Here is a 27,007-nt window from a genome sequence, read left to right as displayed (position 1 = left end):
TAGTTAATTTTTATGTAGCAAATGAGATAGGTGGGTTTGGATTGGGTACACTTGCTCTGAAACCTGCCATGTTCTGTGATGACCTTTTTCTTTCTTCTCCAGGATTCACATAGCTGTAGCTAATGTGCTGAAAACACAACCGAACAGTTTTCTAATTTGCCTCTGAGACTAATCTGTGGCCATCTTTTTAATGGGATTGTAAATTATATGCACTTTACAAAGGGACTACAGTAGACTGAACAATTGTGTTAATGACTCTTATCAAGAGATTAACTGGGAAGGCAGGGTGTAGAAGATTAGATTACTTCTCCTGTGAGATTGCCAAGGGAACATCTTTATGACTTGTCTAATTAGCTTGGTACCATTTTATAGTGGTCCCCAGCAGTGCTACAGAAGTTAGAGGCATTTCTGCTGTGATCCCCCTCTTATGTTGCACTGGGGCTGTTTCCAATTGCATTGAGGTGAAATGCTGGGGCATAAACAACCTCCTTTTGAAGGAGCTTGAAAAAACACTTAGCAAGGTGCTCTGTATGAAGCCTCATGCATATGGTGACCATCCAGCCAACACAGGGTCCCAGTTTTGATAAATTTGCTATCCAGTGTGCAGACAGCAAGCTGGAGACTGAAGAAAAATCACTGCTCAATTAAGTTGAAGGGTTTTGTGAGAGGTTGGAGCAGTTGGCTCAGGCAGGAACAGTTGCTGATGGGGAGCCCATGTTGGCTCCCTGGCTTACAGCTCAGCTCTGGCAAGGTGGCAATGATATATGGATACAGGGTGATCTTATCTCAATCCTAATGCTATCAGTGTTGGGACCCAAGCAAGGACCATGGCATTTACTTTTCCCTGAGTAGCCTTTTTGCTAATCTCCCTACTGACTTAATTAGCCTGTGCATACCTCTTAGCATAATTACACCCATCCTTAAAGTGGATATGATGCAGATCTACTTGAGAGAGCAAAGGAAGCTTTATAGAAGCTAGATCTGCACAGAAAAATGCAAGTCTTTTGTTACTGCTCAACTTCTGAGATGTAACATCTGGAGCAGATGGTGAGAGCCATTCACTAGGCTGGCTGCAGGGTGCTGTCCTGCTTGCAGGGATATGGCCTGAGAGGACTATTTCTGAGTTTCTGCAGCTGTAATGATGGCTGAGCAGTTGCTGGCTGAAAAAATGTGAAATATTTCCCACTTGTATTAGAAAACACTGTGTTGTGTGGTCAAGAGATGACAGGGATGGAAGGAAGGTAGCACAAGGATGGAGACTGACACAACTTGTGCTTACTGTCTTTAGCAAGCACAGCTTAGCTGGCACATTAGTAAGTGGATTGCTGGTTTCTTGATGTGCTTGCATAGTTATAAGCATCAGAATGAGTGACTATTTCATTATTATTAGCAAGGAAAAGCTGTTACTCATGTTGAAGACAACACAGGAGTGTTTGGTGAAAATTACAATGTACATAAAGATTAAGACCCTAATCAAAACTGCTCAGTGTGTAGCTCATCAAAATGGTGTTTCTGGGAGTGCACACGTGCTAAGATGAACCTGAGATTTGCACAGATGTTGCTGCTCTTCTCCAGAGCCCTCAACATGAGATTTCATGTGGCTGTTGATTGTGCTGGCACCTCATTCACCTTGCAGGAGAGGGAACATGTTAGTGACAATGTCTCTAACCCCTGCAAACAGGAGTAAAGCACAATGGCCTGTGTGTTTGGACTGGCTGGGAACTGGTGGCATCTTTGGGGAGTTTTGTTCTTTGATATTGTGGCTGAGGACAAAGCTAAAGTATAAATAGCAGCTGTGTGGCATGGAAAGTCTTGATGGGCCAGGTTGCACTGGGGCTATCATGCTTGGCAGCCTCCTCCATCCACACTCATCATGGCTTGGAGCTGCTGAATGCTTCTGCCTTGCCTCTGTTGTCACTGCCCTGGACAGCGGCATCTGTCCTACCCAGGGCTGGTTATTCCCATGCTGAGTATTCCCATTGTTGGGGGGCAAAGTGTACTGGTGTTAAACCCTGTGGGTGCATTGTCCAAGCAAAGGCAGTGGCTGTGAAGCTGGTGGCTCAGGGACTGTTTTGTAAGCACTGCTATGCTGCATCTATGTAATAGATGATTGTGTGTGTCCTTCAGTTATGGACCAAATATGTACTGCTTGGCCTGAATGAGGCTTCCAGAAGTGGGAGAAATGTAGAAGAGCATTTCTGTAATGGATGTGTGATGATTATTTTTTTACAGTAGCTGTCTGATTCCTGAACTGGTTCCTCAGCCTCCTCTTTTGTGAAAATTAGTAGATAGCACCACATGCTGAAAAGCTGAAAAGTGGATTAATATCTTTCTTTTCAGTTTTAAAACACTCCTCTATTGTTGTCATTAGAAGTAATAGGCTCATAAGCTATAAAAAGAGCTGCTTACTTTTTCTGGGGGGAGAAAAACCTCCCCTGGGAGTTCAGAAGATGGATCTGTCATGTCAGGTTTTCCCCCTGCCTTCTTCTTCCTGCAATGCTGAAATTCACACTGGTTTGGTTGCAATGTCATCACATTTCTCTGAAAATTAAGCTGGACTCAACTGTAATTTACAAGGAAAACCTTAGAGGGAGTTGGAAGATGTGTTTCCTCCTGTAGAGTGCGTTGGGTGTAGACTCGTGTTCTTTGTGAAGTGACTTAGACCAAAACACTGGTGTCTTTTTTAGCAAGAAAAACGTCTGCAGCCCTTCAGAGGAAGGGTAAAGATGAGGAAGCTTGAGCTGTTGGTAACACTTAAGGACAGGTACATCTCTCCTCCATAGAACCATTCACCTACCACTCCCCGTGTAATGTAGCCGATGCTGTTCTCTCCAAGGTGCAGCTGCTGTTCCCTGATGTAAAACACAACACTGGAGCTGCCCTTTCATTTTTTTGAGGATAATGGACAAAGTGTAACACTTGTTCTCTTCCTCTGTAGAGCTGTGCTGACTTACACCAGGTGTTACACTTGTAAATCAGGTCCCACACGACTGGCACTAAAATCCTAAATGTGATTATAGCATCTCCCCATCCCACAAGCGAGTAATTTGGTGCTTGTTGCCACATGTAGGGTAGATGTCATATCTGACTGAACATTTCTGGACTTGAGTGAGAAATTGGCTTTCTTGACATGAACTTGAGTCCCAGTGTGTGTATATCCATGCATTTTCTTTTTCCCTTGAGCTAAAACCTCTGCAGTGCTTTCTTTGCTGAGTCCCCTAGAGCACTCCTCTTGTTCCAGACCTTTCCCTCCATGTTCAGAGTGGCTGTAGTTACAGCAGCACTTTGGCAGCAGAGGAGCCAAAGTGTCAAGAGACTTCATTCTCTCTAGTTAGTTCCCTTGGCATAAGTTAAAAGCTTGTGTGCTTTGAGGCAGAAGCAGTGCTGTTGAAAGCCCTGACCACAGTGACAGCATCAGAAAGAAGAGGCTTTTAAAAAGGAATCTAACTTGGCTTTTTAATGGTATTCATCCTTGTGCAAGGTTTCCAGAGCTGCTGTAACTATGAAATAATGTTCTGTAGCCACAGTGCAATAGATTACTCTTCCTGAGGGCAGAGATGAAGGAAGGAAAAGAAAACAATTTATTGATATCACGGGAAGTGGAGAAGAGCTCAACAGGTCACATTGTGAGTGCTGCTGTCCCCTGGGAGATAGCAGCAGCGTTGCTGCATTTTCCTTCCAGCCATTTATATCTGCTTATGAGAGGAATTAATATATCAGCTGTGCTGGGCATCCTTAGGTAGCCAGGAGCATGCAATCCCTTTGCTAAAGGGATTAGGCACAAGCTCATATCCATGAAGGCCGAGACTTGCTGCTTTTCTTTCTTATGCTGAGTTTACACCTAGTCAATGAAGTTTTGTATGGAGTCCTCTTTTGATTAAATGATGAATGAGGAGAGATCAGTGTCACAATTTAGATGAGTGGGAAGAGAAGCAATTAGATGTTATGTCCGTAGGGTATGAAAAGGGAAGAAGGGCTTTACACAAAGAAGATGAAAATATTACCAATTCATCTATGAAGTGATGAAAGTGTCCTGTGAAATAGGAGGCAAACACATCCCATGGGAGTTTTAAGCAGGAACAAGTAAAACTCTGAGGAACGTGGCAGTGAGGAGTTTACCTTTGGCAGAACAGTAAAGTTGACTGCTCTAATAAATCTTTTCCTTCTTTGCCTCGTTATATTTTCAGGGTGAAGGGGCTGAGGGATGTCCCTACAACCCAACATTAGGTTCCAAGTTCTGCAACCCACGCCAGCCCCAGGTGGGTATTGGGGCTGTGCTGGGTTAGCCAGCAGCAGCAGAGTGGGATACAGCTGCTGTGTTGAGTCAAACCTTGTGCTGAACAGCACAGGGTACAAAAGTCAGACAGCAATAGAGAAGCTATCAGAAATGCTGGAGAATTTGTGGTTTTCCCTATTTATTTCTCTGTGGAATGCTGTTGCAGGAAAACCCAATTCAAACAATCCCAAACTCACACCCTTAGCTCCACTTTAAACTGGTGTGGAAAATGTCACAAGTCAATCTGAAAGCAGTTCAAATCATCACAGAGGTTTCAGAGCACTGGGGTGAGAAGCCCCTCAGCCAGAAGGGTTGTGGCATTGCAGATGATGCTCTGCTGCTGTGTGAGTGGGGATGTTATCAATAAACATAACTTGGATTTTCAATAAACTAAGAAAATATGTATTGAGTGAAGTATCTCTTAACTATCCAGAGTAATGGAATCATCAGCAATAAACTGTGGGAGTTAATTGCCTAATGGCTACTCTTCCCATATGTGCTCCATTTGTCAGCTAGAGCCTCAGAAAGCTTGCATCATTAGTGCAAGCATCAATGCAGCATCATTAGTGTTGAAGCACTGTGATACCTCACACTCATCCACTCACTCAGGGCCACTCTGAGTAGTGGCAACCTCTTTCCACCCTGAAACATTTCAGTGATTCTTGCCCTTTGTTTCCTACTCTTGGCCTCATTTTGTGTTCAGTATGACACACTCTTCCTTGAGCAGTCCTTAGGCTTTGGTTGACACCTTCTTTGGCTTGTTTGGAAAGATGAGTGTGTGGACAGAGCTTTCACATGCTTACCAGGGTAAATGTTTGCAGCAGAGAGCCTGTAGTCCCACTGCAGTGAAGGTGAGCCATGGAAAGAAGCATAGGTAGTATTTGATGGAAGAGCCTGAAGCTGTTTGCTATTAATTAGCAGCTAATAATCACATTGTATTTTACATAATCAAGATCATAGCTGTGATGCACCAGTAAAAAAGTAAGAGCTGTTCCCTTTCTTGAAGGTGTCATGACCCAAATGGATAAGATGCAGACAAGAAAAGAGGTGGAAAGAGCTGAGGTGCCATTGTTAGGTCAGTGGCAGGCCAGGGTGCAGGATCTGACCTGAGTGACAGTGCTGTGACTCTGTGCAGTAAATAACCCACTTCACTGATGCTAATGCACACTTTGTTTCTAAATCTGAAAATGAAACTTGTTTAAGTAGGTTTAGGTAACTCTATTGATGGCACAATTTTTGTAAAGTGGTCTGTCAAGTTGCTCTGACAGCTCTGGATCACAGAGCCCCTGTAGCTATGTTAATCTTGGGCAGTTAATGTACTTTCCTTGAATGTTCACAGTTCAAGTGTTTGAGATCTCTGTCTGCTTGCCAGGGAAAATAAAATAGGGCATTCCCCTTCCCATCTCCAATATACAAAAGTCATCTAATGTGACTTTTTTGTTCCAAAAGATAAAGCATTTGTCACCATCAGTCACCAGCTTTCCAGGATTCTCAGTGCATTCCATCTGCAACATCAGCTTTTCTCTCCTGCCCTCTGAAACGGGCTGCAGAACACTCCATACAGCTTTGAAAGGGGAGTTAAAGCAGATTGGTTTGTGTCTGCCCAAACTGAGGCTCCTTGTCCCTCTGATGTACCCCCATAATGGGCACATAGGTATCACCAGGGATGCTGCACAACACCAGTTGTGTACTGAGAGGGAACAGGAGCTTGAAGGAGCTGCTTGTGTAACCCAGTGTTTCCCACAGCAGCAGTGTCTCCATGCCACTATGAATGGCTGCCCAAAATAGTAGCAAGTAAAAGCCTCCACTGCAAAGGATCCTGATCTTTCTATCCTCTTTAGGCTCATTGTCTCCTGCTAAGAGGCTTAATTAACACACTGCTTGACAGGCCTTGTCAGACTGGAACAAGGACTATACATAATTTAATACAGGGGCCATGGTCTTCTCTGGGAAAACAGGGCAAAATATACATGACTAAGAATAAAATGAAAAAATACACAATAAATAAACCTCAACATCCATTGTGGACACAGAACAGGGTGTGTGGAGGGGGGGAATTATCTGTTAAATGGAAAATAGTCTTAAAAATATGGGTAACAGCAGAGCTTGGTGTGAGCAGCTTGGAATAACATTGGCAGTGAGCTGTTTTGAGCAACCAAAAGCAACTGGGGTGTTTGAAAAGCAGCTGAGGCTGCTCCTTCCATGCTGGACTATGAATGGCAAGGATGAAAGCTGGTGCTGAAGGTGGTTTAGCACTGTGTGTGCTGTGCTCGGACCAGGGCGATGGACTGAGAGAGGTGAGCAGCAGCAGAGAGAGCTTCATCATCCTGCATCCATCTCTGATGAGCACAGGATTGGAAAATGGCAGGAGGTGAGAATGTTAAAGCCTATAAATTGGCTTCCTAATAGGTGACAGAAAGAGGCATCAGGTGGCTTTGATCAGAGGATGCATCCTGCACAGCTTCTGGTCTCAGTGGCAGCAGGCATTGCACTTTCTGACTTCAGATTGTCTTCAATTGTGCTTGCCCTAGCTGTGCCATCGTTTCTGAGGCTGTGCTGGGAAAGGAGTGATTGGGTTTGCACATGCCTGTGTCAGTGCTGTGGAGAAGAACTCATATGTTTGCCTTTAAATGTAACGTCTCTGCAGTGATGAACTGGGTGAATGTGTTTGCTGGTAAGAGCGGTTGAAAGCTCTGGTGATTTTGGTTTATATGTCCAAATTAAAGCTTCTGGCACTAACTCCCTCCCTGTGTAGCATCAGCAGGCTGGCAAGACAGAGCTCTCCTTCAAGGCAGAGACTGGGCTGTGTTCTCCTCTGCTGAATTTGAGGGAAAGTTGTGGTGAGGTGGGGGTCGATCTCTTCTCTCCCATATGAATGACAGGACAAGAGGAAATGGGCTCAAGTTGCCCCAGGGGAGGTTGAGATTTGAGATGAGGAACAGCTTATACCCTGAGAGAGTTGTCAGCCCATCCCAGGCTGCCCAAGGAAGTGGGGAAGTCCCCAGGCCTGGAGGGATCCCAAAGCTGAGGTGCTGAGGGATGTGAGTTAGTGCTGGGCTTGACAATGGGATGTGAACGGTTGGACTTGATGATCTTAAAGCTCTTCTCCAGCCAAAACAATGCTATGATCTCACTCAGGCAGCATTGGGCAATGCTGATGCTCCACCTCCTTTCTAGCATCCTCCCTGTGCTCACCAGCACCCTCAGCCCAACACAAAGGACACATCCTGCTCCAACAGAACCCCTGTGCCACTCTGACATAGGGTTTCTCCCACCACTGTAGCCTCTATGTCAGGAGGATCTCAAACTGGCCCTGAGGAGTTTCATCAAGTGACTTGCAAGGAGGGAGAAGAGGAAATGCAGGGAAGTGAAAGATTTTCTGCACAATAGAAAAATCACCATCAATGCATTTTTGATTAACGTTTGGAAGGCCACCAATGAAACAGAGAAACTCACATGTTTGAATAACTACTACACTCACTCTTCATTATAAAAAGGAAAAAAGACCTCATCCTTTTTTCCCTGCTATTTTTGGGCCAGGGTTCTACTGGAAACAGAGCATTCTCTTCCCATCTCCATCTCTCTGACCTCTCGGGAAGCACTGTTATATATTCATTCAGCAACAAGAGACAGACCTCTTGGGCAAAGATACTGAAACAATAGCACACATGTCCAAAAAGGACTTTGAAAATTAATTTTTAATATGTGGCCTCTGCCCTGATTTCTCTGTGCTAGTCTGAACCCACAGCTATAAATAGCTCTGCTGACTTGAATGGATGCTTGGGGGTACAGCAACACAAAGGAATCATCTCCAGCTCCTGGAGATAAATATTTATCTAGGTATGATTTAACATCTACAGATTTCTTTCCTTAGAATAATTTGGTCTTGTTAAAAACCAAACTTCTTGAAAAGGAGTTTAGGAACTATTGCCTTTAGATTGTTTTGGATTTCTGCTCCTCTGTGCCTGAGCCTGCCTCGATGACCTCATATCTGTTGGCTGCTGTCACCTCCACTGCCAGTCAAATGAGAGGTGACATTTCAGTGCAAGCCCAAATGAAGAACAAAGTCTACAGCAACCTCTGGGCCCCTCCATTTAAAGAAAAGAGACCCTGAAAACTGCAGAAGACAGCTGAGTGAGGTTGTTAAATCATCGTGCTGGACATGCACATGGAGAGCTTGTCCTTGGGCTGTGGAGCCAGACACAGCTGATTGGCAGGGAAAAAGGCAGAGGGACACAGAATGTTTTTTCTCCAACTAAATACAGAAAAGCCAAGCAGGCTATCATAATGTGTGAACTGTGCTGGGAGCCAGCTCAGTGCAGCTTCAGACACTGTTTTTGCCCAGGCTTCTCTGTGGTAAGAGTCTGTGGAATCCCTTGGTCTCTCTGCCCAGTAAGGTTCCAGGCAATGATGAAGTCATTAAAATAACCTAGTTTCCTAAAAGCATAGCTCTACAGCTGGAAAAAGAATTCATGAATAAGCAGAGTGTACATGTGAAAGACTAGAAAAGGACACTTTAGTTTGCTCTTGCCACTGGTCTTGCACTTGAAGCTTTCATTGCTTTTTCTTCCTCTGGTCTCTCTGTGTGTGGATCTACCTGACTGCTCTTCACGTCTGTGTTCAACACAAGTGGGAAAAGGAAAACTGCAGTAAATTAAACCAAATGTTTCCATTATAACCAGGTTTGCAAAGGCACCAGAATTCATGATGCTCTCCAACAGGAGCATGGATCTCTTCCAGTTTAATTTTCTGAAGTTTGAGCTTGCAGCTGGGTCACTCCTGGTGTCAGCTGGGAGCTGCATCTCCAAAGGCTGCAGGTTGGAAGAGCAGCAGCATCCTGGCTGTTGGTACCACCCAGCACTTAGCATACTGAGGGGCTGAGGGCAGTGTCTGAACCCCTCTCCTTGGGCACAGCAGCACAGCTAGCCTCATAAATTGTGTTGCAAGGAGCAATAATCCATACTTCATGGTTAATGAGGCCAAACTGGAATTAGTATGGATTTTATGTCTCTTTCTCTTCCCAATTATGCAAACATGACTATGCCCCTTCTGTAGCTGCCGTGTGTTATGGCTTTTATAAAGCCTGTCCAGTGATGTTTAATTGAAAGACTGACTAGTCAAAAGTGTCACAACCAATTTTGGCTTTTACTTTGGAGTTTTGTGGGGTTTTTTTTGTTCTGTCTTCACCCTGAGGTTAATAGAAAATGATGTCAAACACAAGAAATGATTTATGTAAGTCATGCAGGTTTTGTCACCCTAAGCTATATATAAAGTCAATTGCAGATTGTTTTCACATTCTAAATTACTGTCCATAGCTCTGGGGTACACTGGGGAAAAAAAAGGACCAGCAGAATAATAGGGGAGAAAAAAAGGTTATCTTCTGAACTGAACTGTGCTTCAGAGAAAACAATTCTGGAAGTTGCTTCTCTTTAATTTGCCAGAGGAGGATGTTCCTCAGAACAGGCAGCAATAGAAAGTTTCAGGAGTGGATTATTTGCAGTGGCTGGTGAGCAGCAGGCAGCAGCCAGGGCTCTCCACAACACATGCAGTGATCACACACAGCTTCATGGGCTGCAGTGTCTGCAAAATGGTGCTGCAATTAGAGACCCAGAGGGGCAAAGACTGGGGAAACATCTAACTTGTCATCTTGACAAATCTAGTTTGTGCATAAATTGTGTTTTGCTGTAATAGTCCTTCCGAGGCTGGGAGGAAATGAAAGCTGCATCGGGAGTAAAGCTGCTACCAACTGCGATCTTGTTTCGTGTCAAACAGGATGGAATCTTGTACAGCACTAAAAAGCACCACATGGAATTTCTCTGCTTCATAAAACTGGTTTCAGTTGGGAAAGCAGAAGGGAGAGTTGGCTGCTCTGTTGTGCTCTTGGAGACTGCAACAGTCTTATTGGAAGCAAGAATCTTTGATTTATTCCCCAGATAAGATATACGAGATGAAAATATCCTTGTTCTGCCTTTTTAATGTTCTTAGCCTTGCTGGGAATCCTGTATCTATATGCAAGACAGGTGTAAAGTAAACTACTCCCCTTCCAGATTCTCAGTAGCATTTGCTTTTACATTTGATTCCCAACTTAATGAGCTAAAAGAAGTCCTGAGTGAACATCTTTGTGGCTCGCACAGACTTCTCATCTTCCACTGTTGTTTAGTTACCAAACAGTTGATCCACAAACACAATGAAGGCAGATCGCTGCATTTTGGGGTGGTGATGGTCTTTGCATGCTATCATAAGGATGTCCTATTGAGGACAGCTGTTGTTGAGGAGACTGGGGGTGTGTGCTCTGTGCATGTGTGCCCCAACAATGCCAGGGCACGACATAGGATTGTGGCCTCCGATGGCACAGAAAGTCCAGCCACAGGAATTGCCTCCCCTGGACCACACACTTCATTACCTCCAAGTTCTCCTTCACCCTATCTGAACAATAAACCCCTGACAGCCAGTAACAGTTCAGGTTTTAAAGCCAAATCTCATCATGGGTAGACTTTTCCCAGGACATTAGCATGGATGCAGGGAATCCCAGATGCATCTGCAGTTACAGTTGTGACATCTCTGCTGCTGAAACAGGATCTGATGCAAATACCCTGGTAAAGGCATCAGGCTGTAAATCTCAGTCAGTGACTCTCTTAATTATGAGGTGGAATACTGCTTGATTGCAGAACAAAGTGCCTGAAAGTATGAGCTGACACTGACTTACCTATAGCAAGACCATCTCCTCTCGAATGAAAGCAGCCACACACCTGAGCCATGAAAGAACACTTTCCTCTTTTGCTCTGCTTATGATTTTTGTTGGGTCTGATGTTTTCTTTCAAACTTGTTCTGGACATATTGCTAAATAAATTGGTTTCTTTGTGGTTATTTTGGACACCTGGATCTGAAAGCCATCCCATAGCCATCACCTGAGGGACCGTTTTGTTTAGCAGTTGGTTCATAAAGCTTTGAGGCTGAGCAGGAACCTCCAATGTCAACCAAAGGCTTCCCGTAAGCACTTTGAATTGATTTCTTTTCTCTCCTTGTAGGAAGAACTCAAAAGGCTGCAGCACACCTTGGAACAGGTCAATGATGGCAAAGACTTGCTTCAAAGGTAAAATGTGCTATTTCTGCAGTATCTCACATGTGGTGAAGCAAAATGGCTTTACTAAGGCAACAAGCCCTTTGTGAGAGACAGGCTCTTTGTTGCACACTATGTTTTAGTAATAAACTAAATAGTCAAGATTTTGCACCTCTCCAATAAACAATTCTTATTTTTAGTTACAGGAGGATAATTTCTGAAAGCTGCTGCTGATTGAATGATGTAATTAAAGTGCCCAGTAAAGTCTCAAAATAACTCCACAGGTTGGGGTCTAATCTTACAAATCTTCATGCAAAGGCCTTTCGTTCATGTTGCTAGTCCCATCCAAAGCAGAGTCCCAGAATGTTTGATTTTTATCTCCCAGCTCTCTCACAGCCATCAGTTTGCAGCACCAACTCTTGGGTCATCATCTATTACAGAGAATCCTCTCCTCATGTTCCTGTCTGGCTTTTGCTGATGTAATTGGTTTGCTACTGGCATTACCATTGTTACTTTCCATTTTACTCTCTGGCTTCTCAAAAAGCAGCCCCAGAGATGAAAGTCAATTTAGCAAGAATATCTGTTATATTTACCAGTGGAGTATTTTATTTGCAGCAGCTTCTTTGCTGAGTGTCTTTCTCTGGAGCTGTGGCATCTGGAAGGTTTAGTGCAAAGAATCAGGTAGACTCCAACGTGGAAACTGAATCCAAATTCATACTTTTTGTTGAGTGGGGCTGGACTCAGGGACCCAGCTGCCTCCCTCCAAAGAGAGCAGCACCTTAGAACAAGCAGCTCTTGTATGTTCTTGTCAAAGAAATCAGAATTAATTCGCAGTGATTGCAAAGATGTCATGCTGAGATGCATGAAACCCATTTTCTTTGCTCTTCCACAGCCATCAGCTTGCCATGGATGAAGAAAATAACATCGAAAAATATCACCTCAACTTACAGCCCTTGGAATCAAAAGTGAAGATGTGAGTAATGAAGATTGGCGTTTCTGCCTTTAAATGCAGATGAGCTTTTCTGATTCTCAAACCACAGAACCCAGACTGTCTCTGTCATGGATTTCTGGGTAACTTTAATTATAATAAGGCTCTCAATTTAGCATGATAACTCAGCTCTTTGTCTCAGGAACACAAATATCCTCTTTGAATTAAGTTTCAAATACTAAACTTCAATGCTGTACTGGTTTTGTCATTTCCTCTGTGAAACTAAAGAGTATTTGAGAACCTGCCACTCTTTCACATATACAGAGAACATCCTAGAGTGGAGAAGTAGAGCACAGAGCAAGTACAAGTCTCTTCAGTGGTATTTTTCACATTTAATGTGAAACCTGATTAAAGCTCTCCAGGCAACTCACAGAGCTCCTCTGTGAGAAAGGACAGTCTCGGGCTGCATGTGGATGGAGGTGTCAGGCTGGGGGGGTGTGGGTTCCTGGGCTGGGGTGTGCAACACTGCTGTATATAACACTAAGAAAGCTGGGTTTTATTAGAAAGGGAAATAGTTGCTAGCACTCAGCCAAGGCACATGCATGACACCTAGCTGCACCACCTGGAAGGGAGAGAGAAGCGTTGCTGTGTTCTGCTAATGAACGCCTCAGCTTCCAGAGGCAACAGTTGGGGGCTTTGTTATACATTTCTTACATGTTGTATAGTTTACCAAGCACTCAGTTACTCTGATTGTGCTGTAATACACATAGTAATGCCAGGGATGTAGCTTTAAACTTACCCCTGTGCCTATGGGAGCAGAGGATTCATCTTTGTTCCCCTTCCAGCATTGTTCCCCCAGCCCTAGTGCAGGCACCAGCTCCATCCAGAGGCACTGAATCTGCACCAACAGGATGCCTCTTGCCTTCCCAGCAGACAGCCAAAGTTTCATATGGCTTTACTTGCATCAAAGACATGAACATCCTGATGATGAAGCCCCCAGCTCTGATGTCATAAACTTTTGCCATGAAAGGTACAGCTTTACCCAGAAGTGTGTGTGTCGCCACATTACATATTGGACTGCACTTTCAGTTGGGAAGCTCCAGCTGACTCACTGCACAGGATGCTAAAACATTCATGCTAGATTAAAATATTAAAAGGACATGAAGTTTTGAATTAAAATCCAGGCACTGTCTTTAAGTCTTGCAAACATAAGCCAGAGGAAAGAACACATTTACAAAGAACTTTCCAGGAGGGTAGTTCTGACTTAATGTTGATACATTCCTAAGCTTTAAAATAGGAAGATAAATGTAAATACAAATAATATAAATATATAAATAGTAGTTGTCTGTGTTGTGCAGTAAAGTTTGAAGCTAAACCAATGCAGAATCTGAATGCTCAAGGTGTGAAGATGTGAGGATTTTTAAAGCCAAATGCATTCACTGGAAGCTCCTCCATTGGCACTTGTGTTTTGGGAGCTTCAGTAGATATTTCTGTCTGTTTTAAGGCTGTTGTATGAGAACAGCCCAGGCCTTCCTGACTCTGAAGTGCAGCTGGTCTTCTGAAAAATAAACAAAATAGACATATATGATTTTGTCAGCCTTCAGATGTTCAAAATGCCATGTGTGTTGAGAGCATGGTTGCCTGACCAGGAAAAATGACACACCAAGAGACACTTCCCACTGTCTGGAATTCCCAGAATGGAAGGCAGTCAGTGAGAAGTTGTAGGTGTCCTGGTGTTGAGCTTCCTCCTCCTGCTGCAAAGCTGAGAAATTAGATGTGCCAGTATGTAATCAAATGCCTTTTCAGCTGTGTCTGGGGGCTAAATGTTTTTCTGGCTTAGGGAGGTGGGAGTAGAAATGAGATCTTAACTGCTAAAAAGGCAATGTGGGGGGAAAAAGAAAGAAAGAAAAGCATTTCTATAATAAAGTAAATTTACACCAAAGGTTTTGGACCTTTTGGTTTGAACCACAAAGCCCATGGAAGACTCTTTCAGGAAGGAGCTTGCACTCTGCACTTCCCTGGGGTGCAGGTACTTTGGATGGAAGCAAAGCCAGACTGGATTTGGGCTGGGACTCCACCCAGGGAGCACCCCAGGAGTACTGCTGAAGACTTTACTGACTTGACCTCCCAGTGAATAAACTCTGAATTGCTTAAAAACCTAAACAGAAACTCTCTCTAGCCCATTGCCCTGCAGCAAGGCTGCTGAGCCTCAGCTCAGAATTTAGCTCTGCTTTTCTGCAGAGTTCACAGATCACCCTGTATGCAAATACCCAAACACTTGGTGTTGATGCCATCACTATTGTAAACGCAATTTTAAGTGCCAGCATCTCTCGCTGTTCCCCTTGGCACCTTCAGAAAGGCAGAGGCGGTCCGGCACTGCCACCTGCTGAAAGCTTCCCCAGCCTCCAGCTCCTCAGCTCGGCCACCACCCAGAAAACTGAATCACTGTACAGAATTTCACATCAGACTTTGGGAACTTGGTCAAAGTTTAGAGTTTGGAAGCAGAGCTCTTATTGCAATCTCCACATGTTGCTTTGCAGGAGGTTTCAAGTCCTCAGCTACCAAAGATGAGGAGGTTTTAAAGGATACTGGTTTGGTTCAGAATTTCCAACCACACAGTCTAAAAGCTGATACAGGATTTTGAAGGCTGATCATTCTTTTAGACACACAATTGTGTATTTTTGTTTTGCTTGCAAGATGTAAGAGAATCACTGAGTTGTGTGTAGCCTCGAAGTTAAATCACTTATGCAGGTTTAGGGATTTGAAGTAAAAGAATTGCTGCAACTTAACAGATAGCTCCAGTTATGCTAACAGAGGGTAGTTATAAATGATTGTTATCCAAACTGGAAAACAAAGTGCACAAAAAAAAAAAAGATAAAAATATCCAGACCACTTCTTCAGGACCTGGGAGTGCTGCTTGATGACAAAGTAAACATGAGCTTGTAGCCAAGAGAGTCAATGGTATTCTGGGGTGTATTAAGAAGAGTGTGTCCAGCAGATTGAGGAAGGTTTTCCTCCCTCTCTGCTCTACCCTGGTGAGGCCTCATCTGGAGTCCTGTGTCCAGTTCTGGGCTCCCCAGCTTCAGAGGGACAGGGAACTGCTGGAGAGAGGCCAGCACAGGGCTACCAAGATGCTGAGGGGACTGGAGCATCTTCCTTATGAGAAAAGGCTGTGGGACCTGGGGCTGTTCAGCCTGGAAAAGAGAAGACTAAAAGAAGACTTAGTCAACAATTATAAGTACCTAAAGGGTGAGTGTTGAGAGGACGATGTGACACTTTCTTCTGGTGTCTCTGGTAATGGGCACAAGCTGCAACACAAAAAGTTCCACTGGAGCAGGAGGAGAAACTTGTTTGGTGTTGAGGAGAGGGAGCCCTGGCCCAGGCTGCCCAGGGAGGATGTGGAGGCTCCTTCTCAGGAGGTTTCCAAACCCACCTGGACATGTTCCTGTGCCTCCTGATCACGGGGAACCTGCTTTAGCAGTGGCTGGATGAGCCCTGCAGGGCCCTTTCCACCCACACCATTCTATGATTCTATGATACACACTTTAAACCCTTTTTGTTGCTGCATTCGCCCAACCCTATGCCTTGGTGTTTGCCACAGCATCCAGCGGGCATGGCGTGAGTACCTGCAGCGCCAGGACCTGCCCCACCAAGAGCAGCTGGACAAGCGCAGTCCCTCCCCACCCTCCCTCTCCTCGGGCAAGATGAGCAGGTCCATCAGCATGAACACCTTTTCTGACAGCAGCACACCGGTGAGTTCAGAGATGGGACCCCATCTTCCTATTTTATTGCATTTTGTTGGCTTCTTTTCTAGGACTTTGGATAAAGGAAAGCTAAATTCTGGGCTAGTCATGAAAGGAGGGGATTTGGGGGGGAGTAGTAGTGTCTCAAATGAGCCTGCAAGCAGATGTGCCTCTTATAGGTACATTTGAATGTGTGACTGTGCATGTTACAAGTGGTTCTTATCAGATATTAGCAGTGCTTTTGATGGGAAAAAAAGGTGTTTCCAAATGTTCTTCTGCCAAAAGCAGGGATCCACATGTGGTCAGGATTTCCCAAAGCACCCCAAATTGTAGTGCTTCTCCTACAAATAAATCTGGGGCTTTGAGTTGAGCTGTTTTGCTTTGGTTTGCTGTTCTAAAAGAGACTTGGAAGAGTTGATCTAGGAATTAATCACGGGATTTGATTTTGGAATCAATAGTCCTGTACCTAGCAGACTACTGGCTGGAGGCTGTAGTGATTTTAAGGTCACTCTAAGCTAAAACCCCAAACATAGAGCCATTATTTTTGAAAACAAATGTCTCTGAGACTGTCTCTGGGTGGGATCTTTTAGGTCAAGATATCAGTAGGTAAATGTAGAGCCTATAAATATTAGTTTCCACTTTGTGACAGAATACATCAGATTTGAGGGAACTGTAGAACAGGAGATAGAAGTTTGCCTCAGTGTGTGTTAGAGCAGCTAAATAAAAAGAAGGATGTGCCCACTGTTTGGCTGAGCTGTGCAGGAATGGTGTGAACACGGTGTTTGAGTCCTTGCTAGGAGTGTGTGTTGGTCAGGAAGGTCTGTTACCAGTCACAGGACAATATTTCGTGGCTTTTGAGTTCACTATCAAAATCCATAAATCGTTGCTAGTGGCAGTCTTTAAGTAGCTGGAGTCCCTGTGCAAGGAGGAGATGTCTAACTCAGGCACTTCAGTTGCAAAGTTGGAGCAATGCCACCTAATGCAAAGCACAAGGCAGGCTCACAGATACCTGTGGAGCTTTTCTCTGCTAAGCACCCTGGTCTTAGACTTTCAGGGCCAATTTGACTCTTTTCTCCACGGGATGAGGTTCACACTGAAGCTAGGTGAGCTGCTATTTGTGTGACACCATGGTTAGACTGAGAGTGCAGTGTTTTACTTTTAGATGTGTTCAGAGCTGGGGGCCAGGATGAAGAATGATGTTGCGGTATTGGGTTGTACACCAGTATCTCATGTATTAAAGCGAGTTAGGTTCCTCTAAGGAGACAGATATGTTTGGATATGAATGTCAGTCGCTGGCCCTTGCCGGGGCAGGGCTGGGGATGTGGGAATGCCGAGCCAGCCACTCGGCTACCACAAGAGGTCCTGCGAGCCACACGCAAGAGGCTCCCGGCTGCTCCTGGAGGTTCTCCATCAGCAGCCGCGTTTGAATGATGCGTTTTCAGTGCTTTCGGGGCTTTCGAGGTTAAATGACTCCGTCTGGGAGTTATATATTTGTGGAGAAATTAAGCTTGGATACTTAGAGTTGTTATTTATTTTGCATTAATGCGACACCCACTCGCCTCTACTTCTACATCCTACTTATTTAACACAAAAGACGATGGGAGTATGTTCTTCTGCTTTACCAGAGCCAAGCACGTCAATAACCTTTGAAAAAGCAGGGGACACTTCTGAAGGCAAAGGAAAACCCAGTCGATTAGTTGTGACCTTGATTATTGCAATACCTGAGGCTGTGAGGGACACACACTTTTATGAGCAGGATGGTCCTCAGTTCCTGGATGAGGCACTGTGGCTCCAAGCAACTGCTCTTGTATTTTCCCAAGTCCTCATGAACTATTTAAAACCAGCCATATTGATTGAAGATGTTTTTCTGTCTGTATCAGAATGTTCTGTGGGACATCATGGAAGTATGGAACATTTTTCCTCTCTTGCTCTTGAAACTTTTCCCTTAAAAAACAAGACAAAACATCCAAACCAGAAGTAGGAAAAAATAATTAAATCCATAGGAAACTGAAACCCAGTGAAAAACCTGAACACCCAGAATAAAAATCACCCAAAATCGAAAGTATGAGGCTTTTTGTCAGCCCATGAGCAAGGTGAGAGGACAGGGCACCAGTGCAAGCACTACCCCTAGGAGGAGTCAGTAGTGATGAGCTGAACCTTGACAGTAGCTGTGCATTCCTCATAGGGAGACACTTATTAGTCTATAATCATTAAAACTTTGTGACTTAATCAAATATGATATTTCCTTGTTGTCTCAATCAAGAAAATAACTGCAGAAGCACAAAGCTATTATAGTGGAACTTCAGAGAAGTGAGGAGAAAGGGAGGTACCAGTAACAGTTACTCAGCAGCAGCAGGGCTGCTTTCTAATCAGCCATACCACAGCTTTCATGGTTAGAAGCTTTTATATGACATTTAAAAGCCATTTGTTAACAGTGAGGTGGGGATAGCTAAGCAAAGAGGCTTTGCCTCTGGCCAATGTGAGATGCTGGCCAGGTATTCAATCAGTTCATCACTGGTTCATTAATAGAGGATGATGTGAGCTTTCCCTTGACTTGCTGAAGACTATGTGCATCTTTCATGTATGTAGCTTCAAAAAGCTGTATTTTAGCCCTACCAGCTGTGGTTACCATATTTGAGTTCAGAGAAACAACCTAATTGTGTGATTCTAAGAGTTAGAAGCTTGATAAATCATTAATTATAATACCTTTGAATCAAGTGTTTGAACTTGTTTTGGATCAAGCTAGCTGCTTTCATGACTGCAGGAAACTGTTGCTCTCAAAAATGAAATACAGATGAAAAACTTGTCAAATAGAGAAGAAACTAACAGATGCAGGAGAAAATAAAGACCCACTATTAAAATAATTCCTTATTGTTGCCACTGTCTCCAGGTCCTGGTAATTTCCAGCAGCTTTCTTGAGTGAAATTTTGTCTTGATTTTATGTCAGAGGAACTGTGGTGTCTTCTGGAATGTGTGGCATTGAATCTTTGTGGGTATTAAGGGGAAAAGACTCTTCCTTCAGGCTGTGTTTATATGCCACTTGCCCTTGAAGCCTGGGCATCTCATCTTGGTAGCATTTCGTTACTGTTATGTGTGTCCTTTCTTTAGATGGCTCAAAGGTACCAGGTGGTAAACAAGGCATCATTTAACTAATTAATTTTGACTGGCATCACCTTTATTTTCTGGCTTAAGTCTTGGTCAGAATGGCAACAGAGGAGAATGGATAACTTAATTCAAACCTATAATGGTTGATCACAAGTGTCTTGAACAGTTCTAAGTAGTTGGAAAACAGTCAGTCTGTTACTAAACTTTTAAAATAAATATGTTTGCAGACAGTATAGTGTGAGGAAAGCAAAGATCAGTAAGCCTTTTCTGGGAAGCAGTGATTGGAAGAGCAAGATGAATGATTACTGTTCTGGAAAATTACTTGGAGAGTAACATGTGCATCTCTTGGGAAAGTTTTCTGTGCTTTAGACATACTTGTATACCTAATAAAGTGCTCAGTTTGACTATTTGTCACTGAATATGTTCTTCTTTGAGATTCCTCTCCAATCGACATACATTTCTATTAAAACTGCCATGACATAACACCAGGCAAAGTGGTAAAAATCCCTTATCAGGTGTGTAGAAGAAAAGAATAAAGTAGTGTACTAAGCAATCAGAAACTCAGAACCAGAAAAAAAATGGTACTAACCCTGAAGTATTACAGACATTGTGGAGTTGATGAAGTCCAGAATCCAACTTTCTATAATTTTAAAGATAAAATGATGATGATCTGTGAATATTTACAATGAGATTTCACATCATGGGGTTTTTTAAACGATTCCCCCTCTTCATTTTGCTTTGTTCTCTGTCACATACTGGACTCTCACGAGGCATGTCACTATCTTAAGCCACAGGTCTCAAGACATGCATGTGTGCTGAGTGAAAGCACTATTAGTTCTCTAGGTTCCTGCCAGAGTCCTTACTGCCCTCTTAATCCAAGAGGCTTTCAGGTAGATCAAATTATCAGGTAGTAGGTCATGATTTCTGTTTACAAACAGATAAATCATTCTTGACATTGAGGAAAGAAAGTCTTTGTGCTGTAGTCTACAACGTTCCCTTCAGCTTGTCTCCCAGGAGGAAACTAATATAGTGGGCAGAATGACAGAGAAAGGATACAACTTGAGTGATGAGATGGGAATCAGACTTTTCTCATTTGGCTACTGTGTTGTAGGTTAGCAAAGAAAGGATTTTCCTACTGCATATGTGTAGTACAGGTAGTTTCATAACTGTTGGAAAGGATTTGTTGCCAATCACTTATCAGAGTATTGTATTAGGAGTATCTGTGCCATGTTTATTGTATTTTGTTTCCTTTTTGCACGTTCTTTTTTAATCAAAAAATTAGGAGAAAGTCACAGAACAGCTTTGAAAATCATGTTCTTCTTTGTAGTTACTTTATTTCATGTTATTGTGTGGAAAAGTGCCAAAGCTTACCTTCCTATGTGGCACACAGCTGCTACCTTTTCCCTCTTTAAATGGACAACTGTATCTATAGCTACTAAGAAAAAAAACTTATGCCAGATATGACCCTCTGGCATGCAGTTGTGGTTATAATCTGCTTTCATGCTGACTTCTTGTCTCTTTAAATGATTCAGTCACAAAGACATAATCTGGGAAAGCCACAGAAAGCCTAATAATCCTCACCAGCATGCAAAACCTGCCATGAGACATACCTGCACCCAGAGTTCTTACAGAATTGTGGTGGCATCTCGATTAGCTTAACATCAAAAAAATTTAATCTGAAACACTGGCATGGAAACAAAATTAATTGGTTCCACTCTGGCCAGAAGCAGCTTCCACTGTGTGTGATTGAAATTACGCGTCAGCCCGCTCCCACTCTCCTGTAGCTCCCGGGAGAGCAGCCGGAGTCCCCGCAGCCCTCCGGGTCCGTCCCGCTCAGCGCCCGCGGCCCTTCAGCACAGCGCACAGCAGCGGCGCCGGGGCTTCAGCACCGCAGACAGCGGCCGCCCCCGACCCCGCGGTCGCGCCGGGCGCTCGGATGCGCCGCCGCCTACTGATGCCCCTCTCCTGCTAACCCTGCCTTCATTCCTGCCCAGGCAGGCTGCCAAAACACGAGCTTTTCCTGCTAATAACGTTCATTCTGCTGTTCATCAGGCTGGTGATAACGGATCCTGCAGAATGATCCATTCTTCCTCTAACACAGTGCTTGAATAAGCTGCCTTCTGCTAAGAAATAGTATTGTTAGAGCTATAGAGTCATAGAATGGTAAGGGTTGGAAGGGATCTTTAGAGATCATCTAGTCCAACTCCCCTAGTCAACCTAGATCAGATCACATAGGAACATGTGCAGGTGGGTCTTGAAGACCTCTAAGGAAGGAGCCTCCACAACCCCTCTGGGCAGCCTGTGCCAGGGCTCCCTCACCTCACACTGAAATAGTTTTTTCTTATGTTTAAGTGAAGCTTTTTGTGTTCCAGTTTCATCCCATCACCCCTTGTCCTGTTGCTAGCTACTATAGAAAAAAGGGATGTCCCAGCCTCCTGACACCCACCCTTTAGATATTTGTAAATGTTAATAAGATCTCCCCTCAGTCTCCTCTTCTCCAGACTAAACAGCCCCAGTTCCCACAGCCTTTCCTTGTATGAAAGATGTTCCATTCCGCTGATCATCTTGGTGGACTCTCTCCAGAAGTTCTCTGTCCCTCTTGAGCTCAGGATCCCAGAACTGGACACAGGACTCCAGATGAGGCCTCACCAGAGCAGAGTAGAGGGAAACTTGCTTTTCCAAATGCAACCATATGGTTATTTTTTCTACCCTTTCTCCATTGGTTGATGTTACAGAAAGTATTTTCCAAGATCTTCCCCCTTCACCACAAACTGAGTTAGATGCAAGTACAACACAAACCAAATACATGTTATAGAGCAGATCCCTGCTTTGTCTTACAAGGATACTATTGACAATAAATGTCATTTCAAGTTAATTACAGCACCAAATACCTGATATTAATTCCTAGTTGTTCAACATAAGAGCAAACTGAAGGACAAGAGTTTCTGTCTGAACATTAGGAAGTGCTTTTTCTCTGTGAGAGTGACCAAGTACTTGTACAGGTTGCCCAGAGAGACTGTAGAGTCTGTCCTCAGACATATTCAAAAGCCATCTGGACATGATTCTGGGCAAACTTCTCCAGGTGATCCTGCTTGAGCTGTTAATAAGGACCTGGTAACCTCTAGAGCTGCCTCTCAATCTCTTTTTGTGATTCTATAAAGTGATAAGTAGGAACTGGACTGAAATACTTGGAGCATAATATTGAATCAAAGATAATGCAGACAACAGCAAAAAACGTTTGCAGTTCATTCTGTTCATAATTGAGCCTCTTATCTGTCTGGAGTTCTGTAGCTTGGGGAATTTGGACTGCAAGGTTAAAAAGCTTGTTCTCTTAGTAAGAATGAGTAGATCATTTACTATGTTTGCTATTGGGGAGGGATCCTTTGCAAAGCAGCAAAATAAAAAGATGCAAGGTGTTTGATTTTTTTTTCTAGAAGGGGTAGATTTGGCACACTTTAAATAATGGTGCATAAGGAGCTTTGCTAACTAACAACATTTATCCTGTGTGTATATCATTTTCTATCCTACCAATTTGAAATAGTAACATTTTAATGCAGACTTACTACTAAAATTCCTTACTACTCACTGTGGGCAGGATTGAAGTGATTATTTTTTATTAAATCATAAAATTTACAATGTGCAAGTACTCTTAATGTGTGGGTGGGTATCTCTCCAGAAAAGCAGCAGTTCAGTACATTTTCTTCACAACTTGCAAACTTCTGTAGAGGGAACAAAGGAAAAAAACAGCCACACTGTTACCACATGCTGCTCACTGAAAATGATTTCACTCTGATAACTGTTACTTTGCTTTTTAGCTATCAGCAGTCTTTTAACAGATGTTGTTTTTAAACATTGCCCTGTTTGGATGAAATGTGTTCCATTGGTTTAGTAGTGATCTGGGACTACAGTGTAGTTCAGAAAGGTGGAGTTTACTAAAGAAGAGATTTGGACAACATCATGTGTTTTCACATTTAATTTGCTGTACCAGAAGCTGACACCTTATGGCTTAGAAAACATTCAGGACATTTTTTTTCCCAGGCATTATGTATTTATAAACATTGTCACCTTTATCTGAAAAGAACTTGGCTTTGTATACTGCAATGCAGTACAATTTAGAAGCAGAAAAAGGTCTAGGGTAAAACCTAGGCTCCATCATGGCAGGTTTAAAGCTTCTTGAAAGCCAGTGCCCAGCTTTCCAGGGCCTGTATCTGGGCATTGGGATTTTCAGTTTTCTTTTGTATGATCATCAAAGCTTTATTAAATGAAGAAAAAAATACAGAACTTAATATACAAGACTTAAGAGATCCTGTCAGTCCCTTAATTCATCCTTTCTTCTCACACTGATGGAAAGTCATACATCATTCTGCCTGACATAGTTTTCAATAAGACATTTTCAAAAGAAACCTGCCTTCAGTCAAAATACTGCCTTCAAGATTCAAAAGAAAGGACTTGCAATAGTGACATCTCCCCCCTGAACATTCTGATGGGTCTTGGATCTTCTGGATTGTAGGTAAATTGTCCCCACTTGTAGTGAATTGTAGGAGTGTTCATGTCACTAAGAAAAACCAAATCTGTTTATTACAGCCATGAGAATATCATGTTTCTTGCTGTATCCTGTCTCAAAGGAGCTCTCAATTGACTGGTATAAAGGGGAAGTGGTAGAAGGCAAAGCCAGATGCCATCAAGAGTGTTTTCCTGCCCAGACACTGTGCCAGATGGCACACAAGCTGAAGGGTAGGTTTTATTCTCCTCCCAGCTCCCTCAGTTATCCAATAAAACTGGCTGTGGTAGTCTGCACGTCAGTGCCATCCTGAGCTGTAGTTGTTGCTCTGACACAGGACTGTGACATAATGACACAGAATATGGAGTTTGTTTATTGTACTAAATTGCATCAGAGATCACCTCAAGCTTGGTTTCCCTTGGATGCTCTGAAGATCAGCTTTAATAACTGACTTAAGAAGGAGGCCACGTAGGTTGGGACATTTATCTGCACTGATGGAAAGAAACATTTTTCCTTCACCACAGCACTTGTGCATTCCCCCAGCCCTATTTTTCCTCCCTTGCTATTATTTCCTACCTTGCTACAGCCCTGCAGTTAACCCACTGCTCACACTCTCCTCCTGTGTGAAATTGTTGAGAGCAAGACAGAAGTACAGCAAATAGTCTGCAAGTTATCCCTCTCACTTGGTGTAACAACCCTCACCTAATGCTTTCCCACTAATGCTAACAGGGTGGTTTTTTTCCCCCTGTAGTCTTTTCTGTTCTCTTCCTCAGTTCCATCTGCTTCCTCACTACACCAATCCTGCCCTTCTGGCTTGCTTAAATAGGAGAGTACACAGTAACACATTAAGAAAAACAACAAAAAACAAAAAGCAGGAGAGACACTGACAAAATTAGAGTCCCACGTTTGGGTAAGTAAAAATAGCTCCAACTTCCAAAACAGAATTCCTACCTTGTCTGAGACTGAGCCCAGGACAGCTCTGGTGGGAGGGATGTGTTTGAGAAAAGAGTGTTCTTCTGAAAAGCAGAGTAGCAATTTCAAGCACCAGCAATCCTGCATCAGTTTAACAGATATGGATTAAGGTAGGAGACAGAACGAGCTGGGCTTGTAAAACAGCTTTTTACCTCTGGCAGTAACCAGGCAGCGTTGGCTGATGATAGTTTGTTTAGGTGGAACTTCCAGCAGCAAACATGATTTGTGATTATTAGCAAAAGGAGCTGCAGTGCCAAACAGAAAGCACAACTTGATTCACTGTTTATGAATCTGTGACTCAATATTACAAAGAATCTGAGGCATTAACTGTGATAAACATATTAACATTCTTAATGATAATAACACGTTACACGTTTGCAAACCAAACCTCTCTCCAGTAAAATACTGGTGCCTGTGCCAGAAAATCTCATTATTTTGTTCTGGAAGTTCAAATGAAGAATTATTATTTCTATTTCTGATTGTCTGGAATGGATTAGTGGAGCCCTCATAGCAAAATGAGTCCAAAACTAAGAGGTTTATGAAATGAGAGTAGATTTTATGTAATATGAAGACAGGAAGGACAGATCCAGTTGGGAAAAGATCAGATTGGGAACTACCTCTGCCACTAAAAGCCCAGACTGCTTTGCTGTTCTTCCTCCCTGACATGGTACCTCACAGCTGCACTCATTTTGCTCAGTGATGCATTGAGATTTGGTTCAGAAAGCAGAAAAATCACCTGTAGCTTCTGTGTGTGTATAGGTCCCCACATCTGCAAGCAATACCTGTGCTTATGCCAAAGTCTGGGGCATAGGTTGTGGTGGAGTCACCAAACTTTGTAAGGCAGTGTGATCCCAACAAGCACTCCTGCATTTACAAATCTACACCTACATGGAAGAGGAGCATTGGTGTGGGGAATGCTCCCTCCATCAAGCTGTGAACAGCAGCAGAGGGAAAGACCTGCTTGATAAATATTTACAATGAGATTTCTATATGATGCAAAAATGCAAATCTTTGCATTTTCTCTTGAACAACGTAGATGGAAACATAATTAAAGATGAGGAAGACAAACCCAGCATCAGGGTGAAATGGGCTTAATTAGAAATCAAATAGCTGATGATGTTGTGGGAAGCATTAATGCTGGTGTGGGCCGTAAGATAACGTTGGAAACTGAGTGAATGTGGAAACAAATGTTATTTTCAGTCTCTTTAATTTGCTTCAGATAATTTCAGCTCTAAATGTAAGCAGAGAATACACAGTGCTTCTGGCTTAATGTGACATTTATCTTTTGAATGGGGATTTTATGTAGAAATAGTTCTTGTGGGGAGTTTGTATATGTATGTGTACACATAATAATCCAGAATGACAATGTGTGCTTAACTCTCTTACAAGTAGAGTCCCACGGGGTTTCTAAACACGGGGCTGCAAAAGGGCCAGCTCAATTCCTTTCTGCAGAATGCCAATAGGTCTCTTTTACTTAGTGTTGTGTAGGTTGAATGTTGACTATTGATCTGATTAGTCAATTTGATACATTGCACTTGAGTAGAAGCACGATCAATTCAAAAATTATCTTGGTTGATGACAAAATGTCCAACAAGAGGTTTCTGATTGATGCTTCTGCAGGAATGCTGCTTGAGACAATTGACAGTAATTGTGGTGTTGGTTGTTTTTTGTTGGACAGGGGGGCTGGCTGTGGAGTGGTGACTCACAATGAGATCACTCTGCTTGGCACTGATGACAGCGGGTTTAGTTTAGAACTTCACTCGTTCCACTTCAGAAGATTAGGCTGAATACTGAATGTCTTCTAAGATAGTTTTATCTACAATATCTCATTCATTCCCACAGCATGGAAGTTCCACATTTACCAAGCTGATGCCCCCAAAAATGTAAATAATAGTAACGAAGGGTTCTAATGGTTAATGAAGTGAGTTGAGAGCAGAATCAGGTCATTATAGAAGATCTTGGAGGGTTTCTCTGCAACCCCGTGGCAACACTTTGAAAAGCCAGAATATCATTTAATTGAGGAACATCCTCCCAAATCATATTTCACCATTTTATAAGATGTCCTCTTTGTCTGTTCTTTTATTTCCAATTGCTGTTGTTCTCAGGCAGAACAGAGCTGGAGGTGGGAGAGCTGCATTGCTCTACTGTCATTTGCCAGCAAGCACATGTGCTGTGGCAGTGTGGGTGATGTGCCAGTAGCCCTGACAAATGCTCACTGTGACCAGTGAGTCTTGATGGTGGTGTTTGCAACCTTTCTGGGGAGTGATCTTTTTCCATCTGAAAAAGGTCTGATTGATTTTTTTCTTTAGGCCTGGAAAGACCAGGTGTGTTTATGATGTGCAGCCAAAATATGTTGAAATATGTAGAGCTACTAATGAGACTCTGGGATCCCAGCTCTGTACCTTTGTTGTCCATGACAGTT

At 43.2% G+C, this 27,007-nt stretch overlaps 1 protein-coding gene across 1 annotated transcript; it reads left to right on the top strand.

The window, feature by feature from the left end:
* The first annotated feature begins 5,463 nt into the window (after window positions 1–5,463).
* IQCJ (IQ motif containing J) lies at window positions 5,464–23,167 on the top strand. Its single transcript, XM_062005742.1, has 5 exons — window positions 5,464–5,472; window positions 11,305–11,369; window positions 12,229–12,309; window positions 15,866–16,020; window positions 23,151–23,167. The coding sequence occupies exons 1-5, from the start codon at window positions 5,464–5,466 to the stop codon at window positions 23,165–23,167; spliced, it is 327 nt and encodes a 108-aa protein (XP_061861726.1).
* The last annotated feature ends 3,840 nt before the right edge of the window (window positions 23,168–27,007 follow it).

This window comes from Colius striatus, chromosome 12 (assembly GCF_028858725.1).
Source record: "Colius striatus isolate bColStr4 chromosome 12, bColStr4.1.hap1, whole genome shotgun sequence".
NCBI lineage: Eukaryota > Metazoa > Chordata > Aves > Coliiformes > Coliidae > Colius > Colius striatus.
Note: the sequence above shows the minus strand (reverse complement) of the source record. Positions and strands in the feature narration are given on the sequence as shown.

Bases quoted from the DNA above. Each gene is read 5' to 3' on its own strand.
- IQCJ (XM_062005742.1), top strand. The intron at 11,370-12,228 runs GTAAAATGTGCT...GCTCTTCCACAG, and splicing joins GGCAAAGACTTGCTTCAAAG to CCATCAGCTTGCCATGGATG. The intron at 12,310-15,865 runs GTGAGTAATGAA...TGTTTGCCACAG, and splicing joins TTGGAATCAAAAGTGAAGAT to CATCCAGCGGGCATGGCGTG.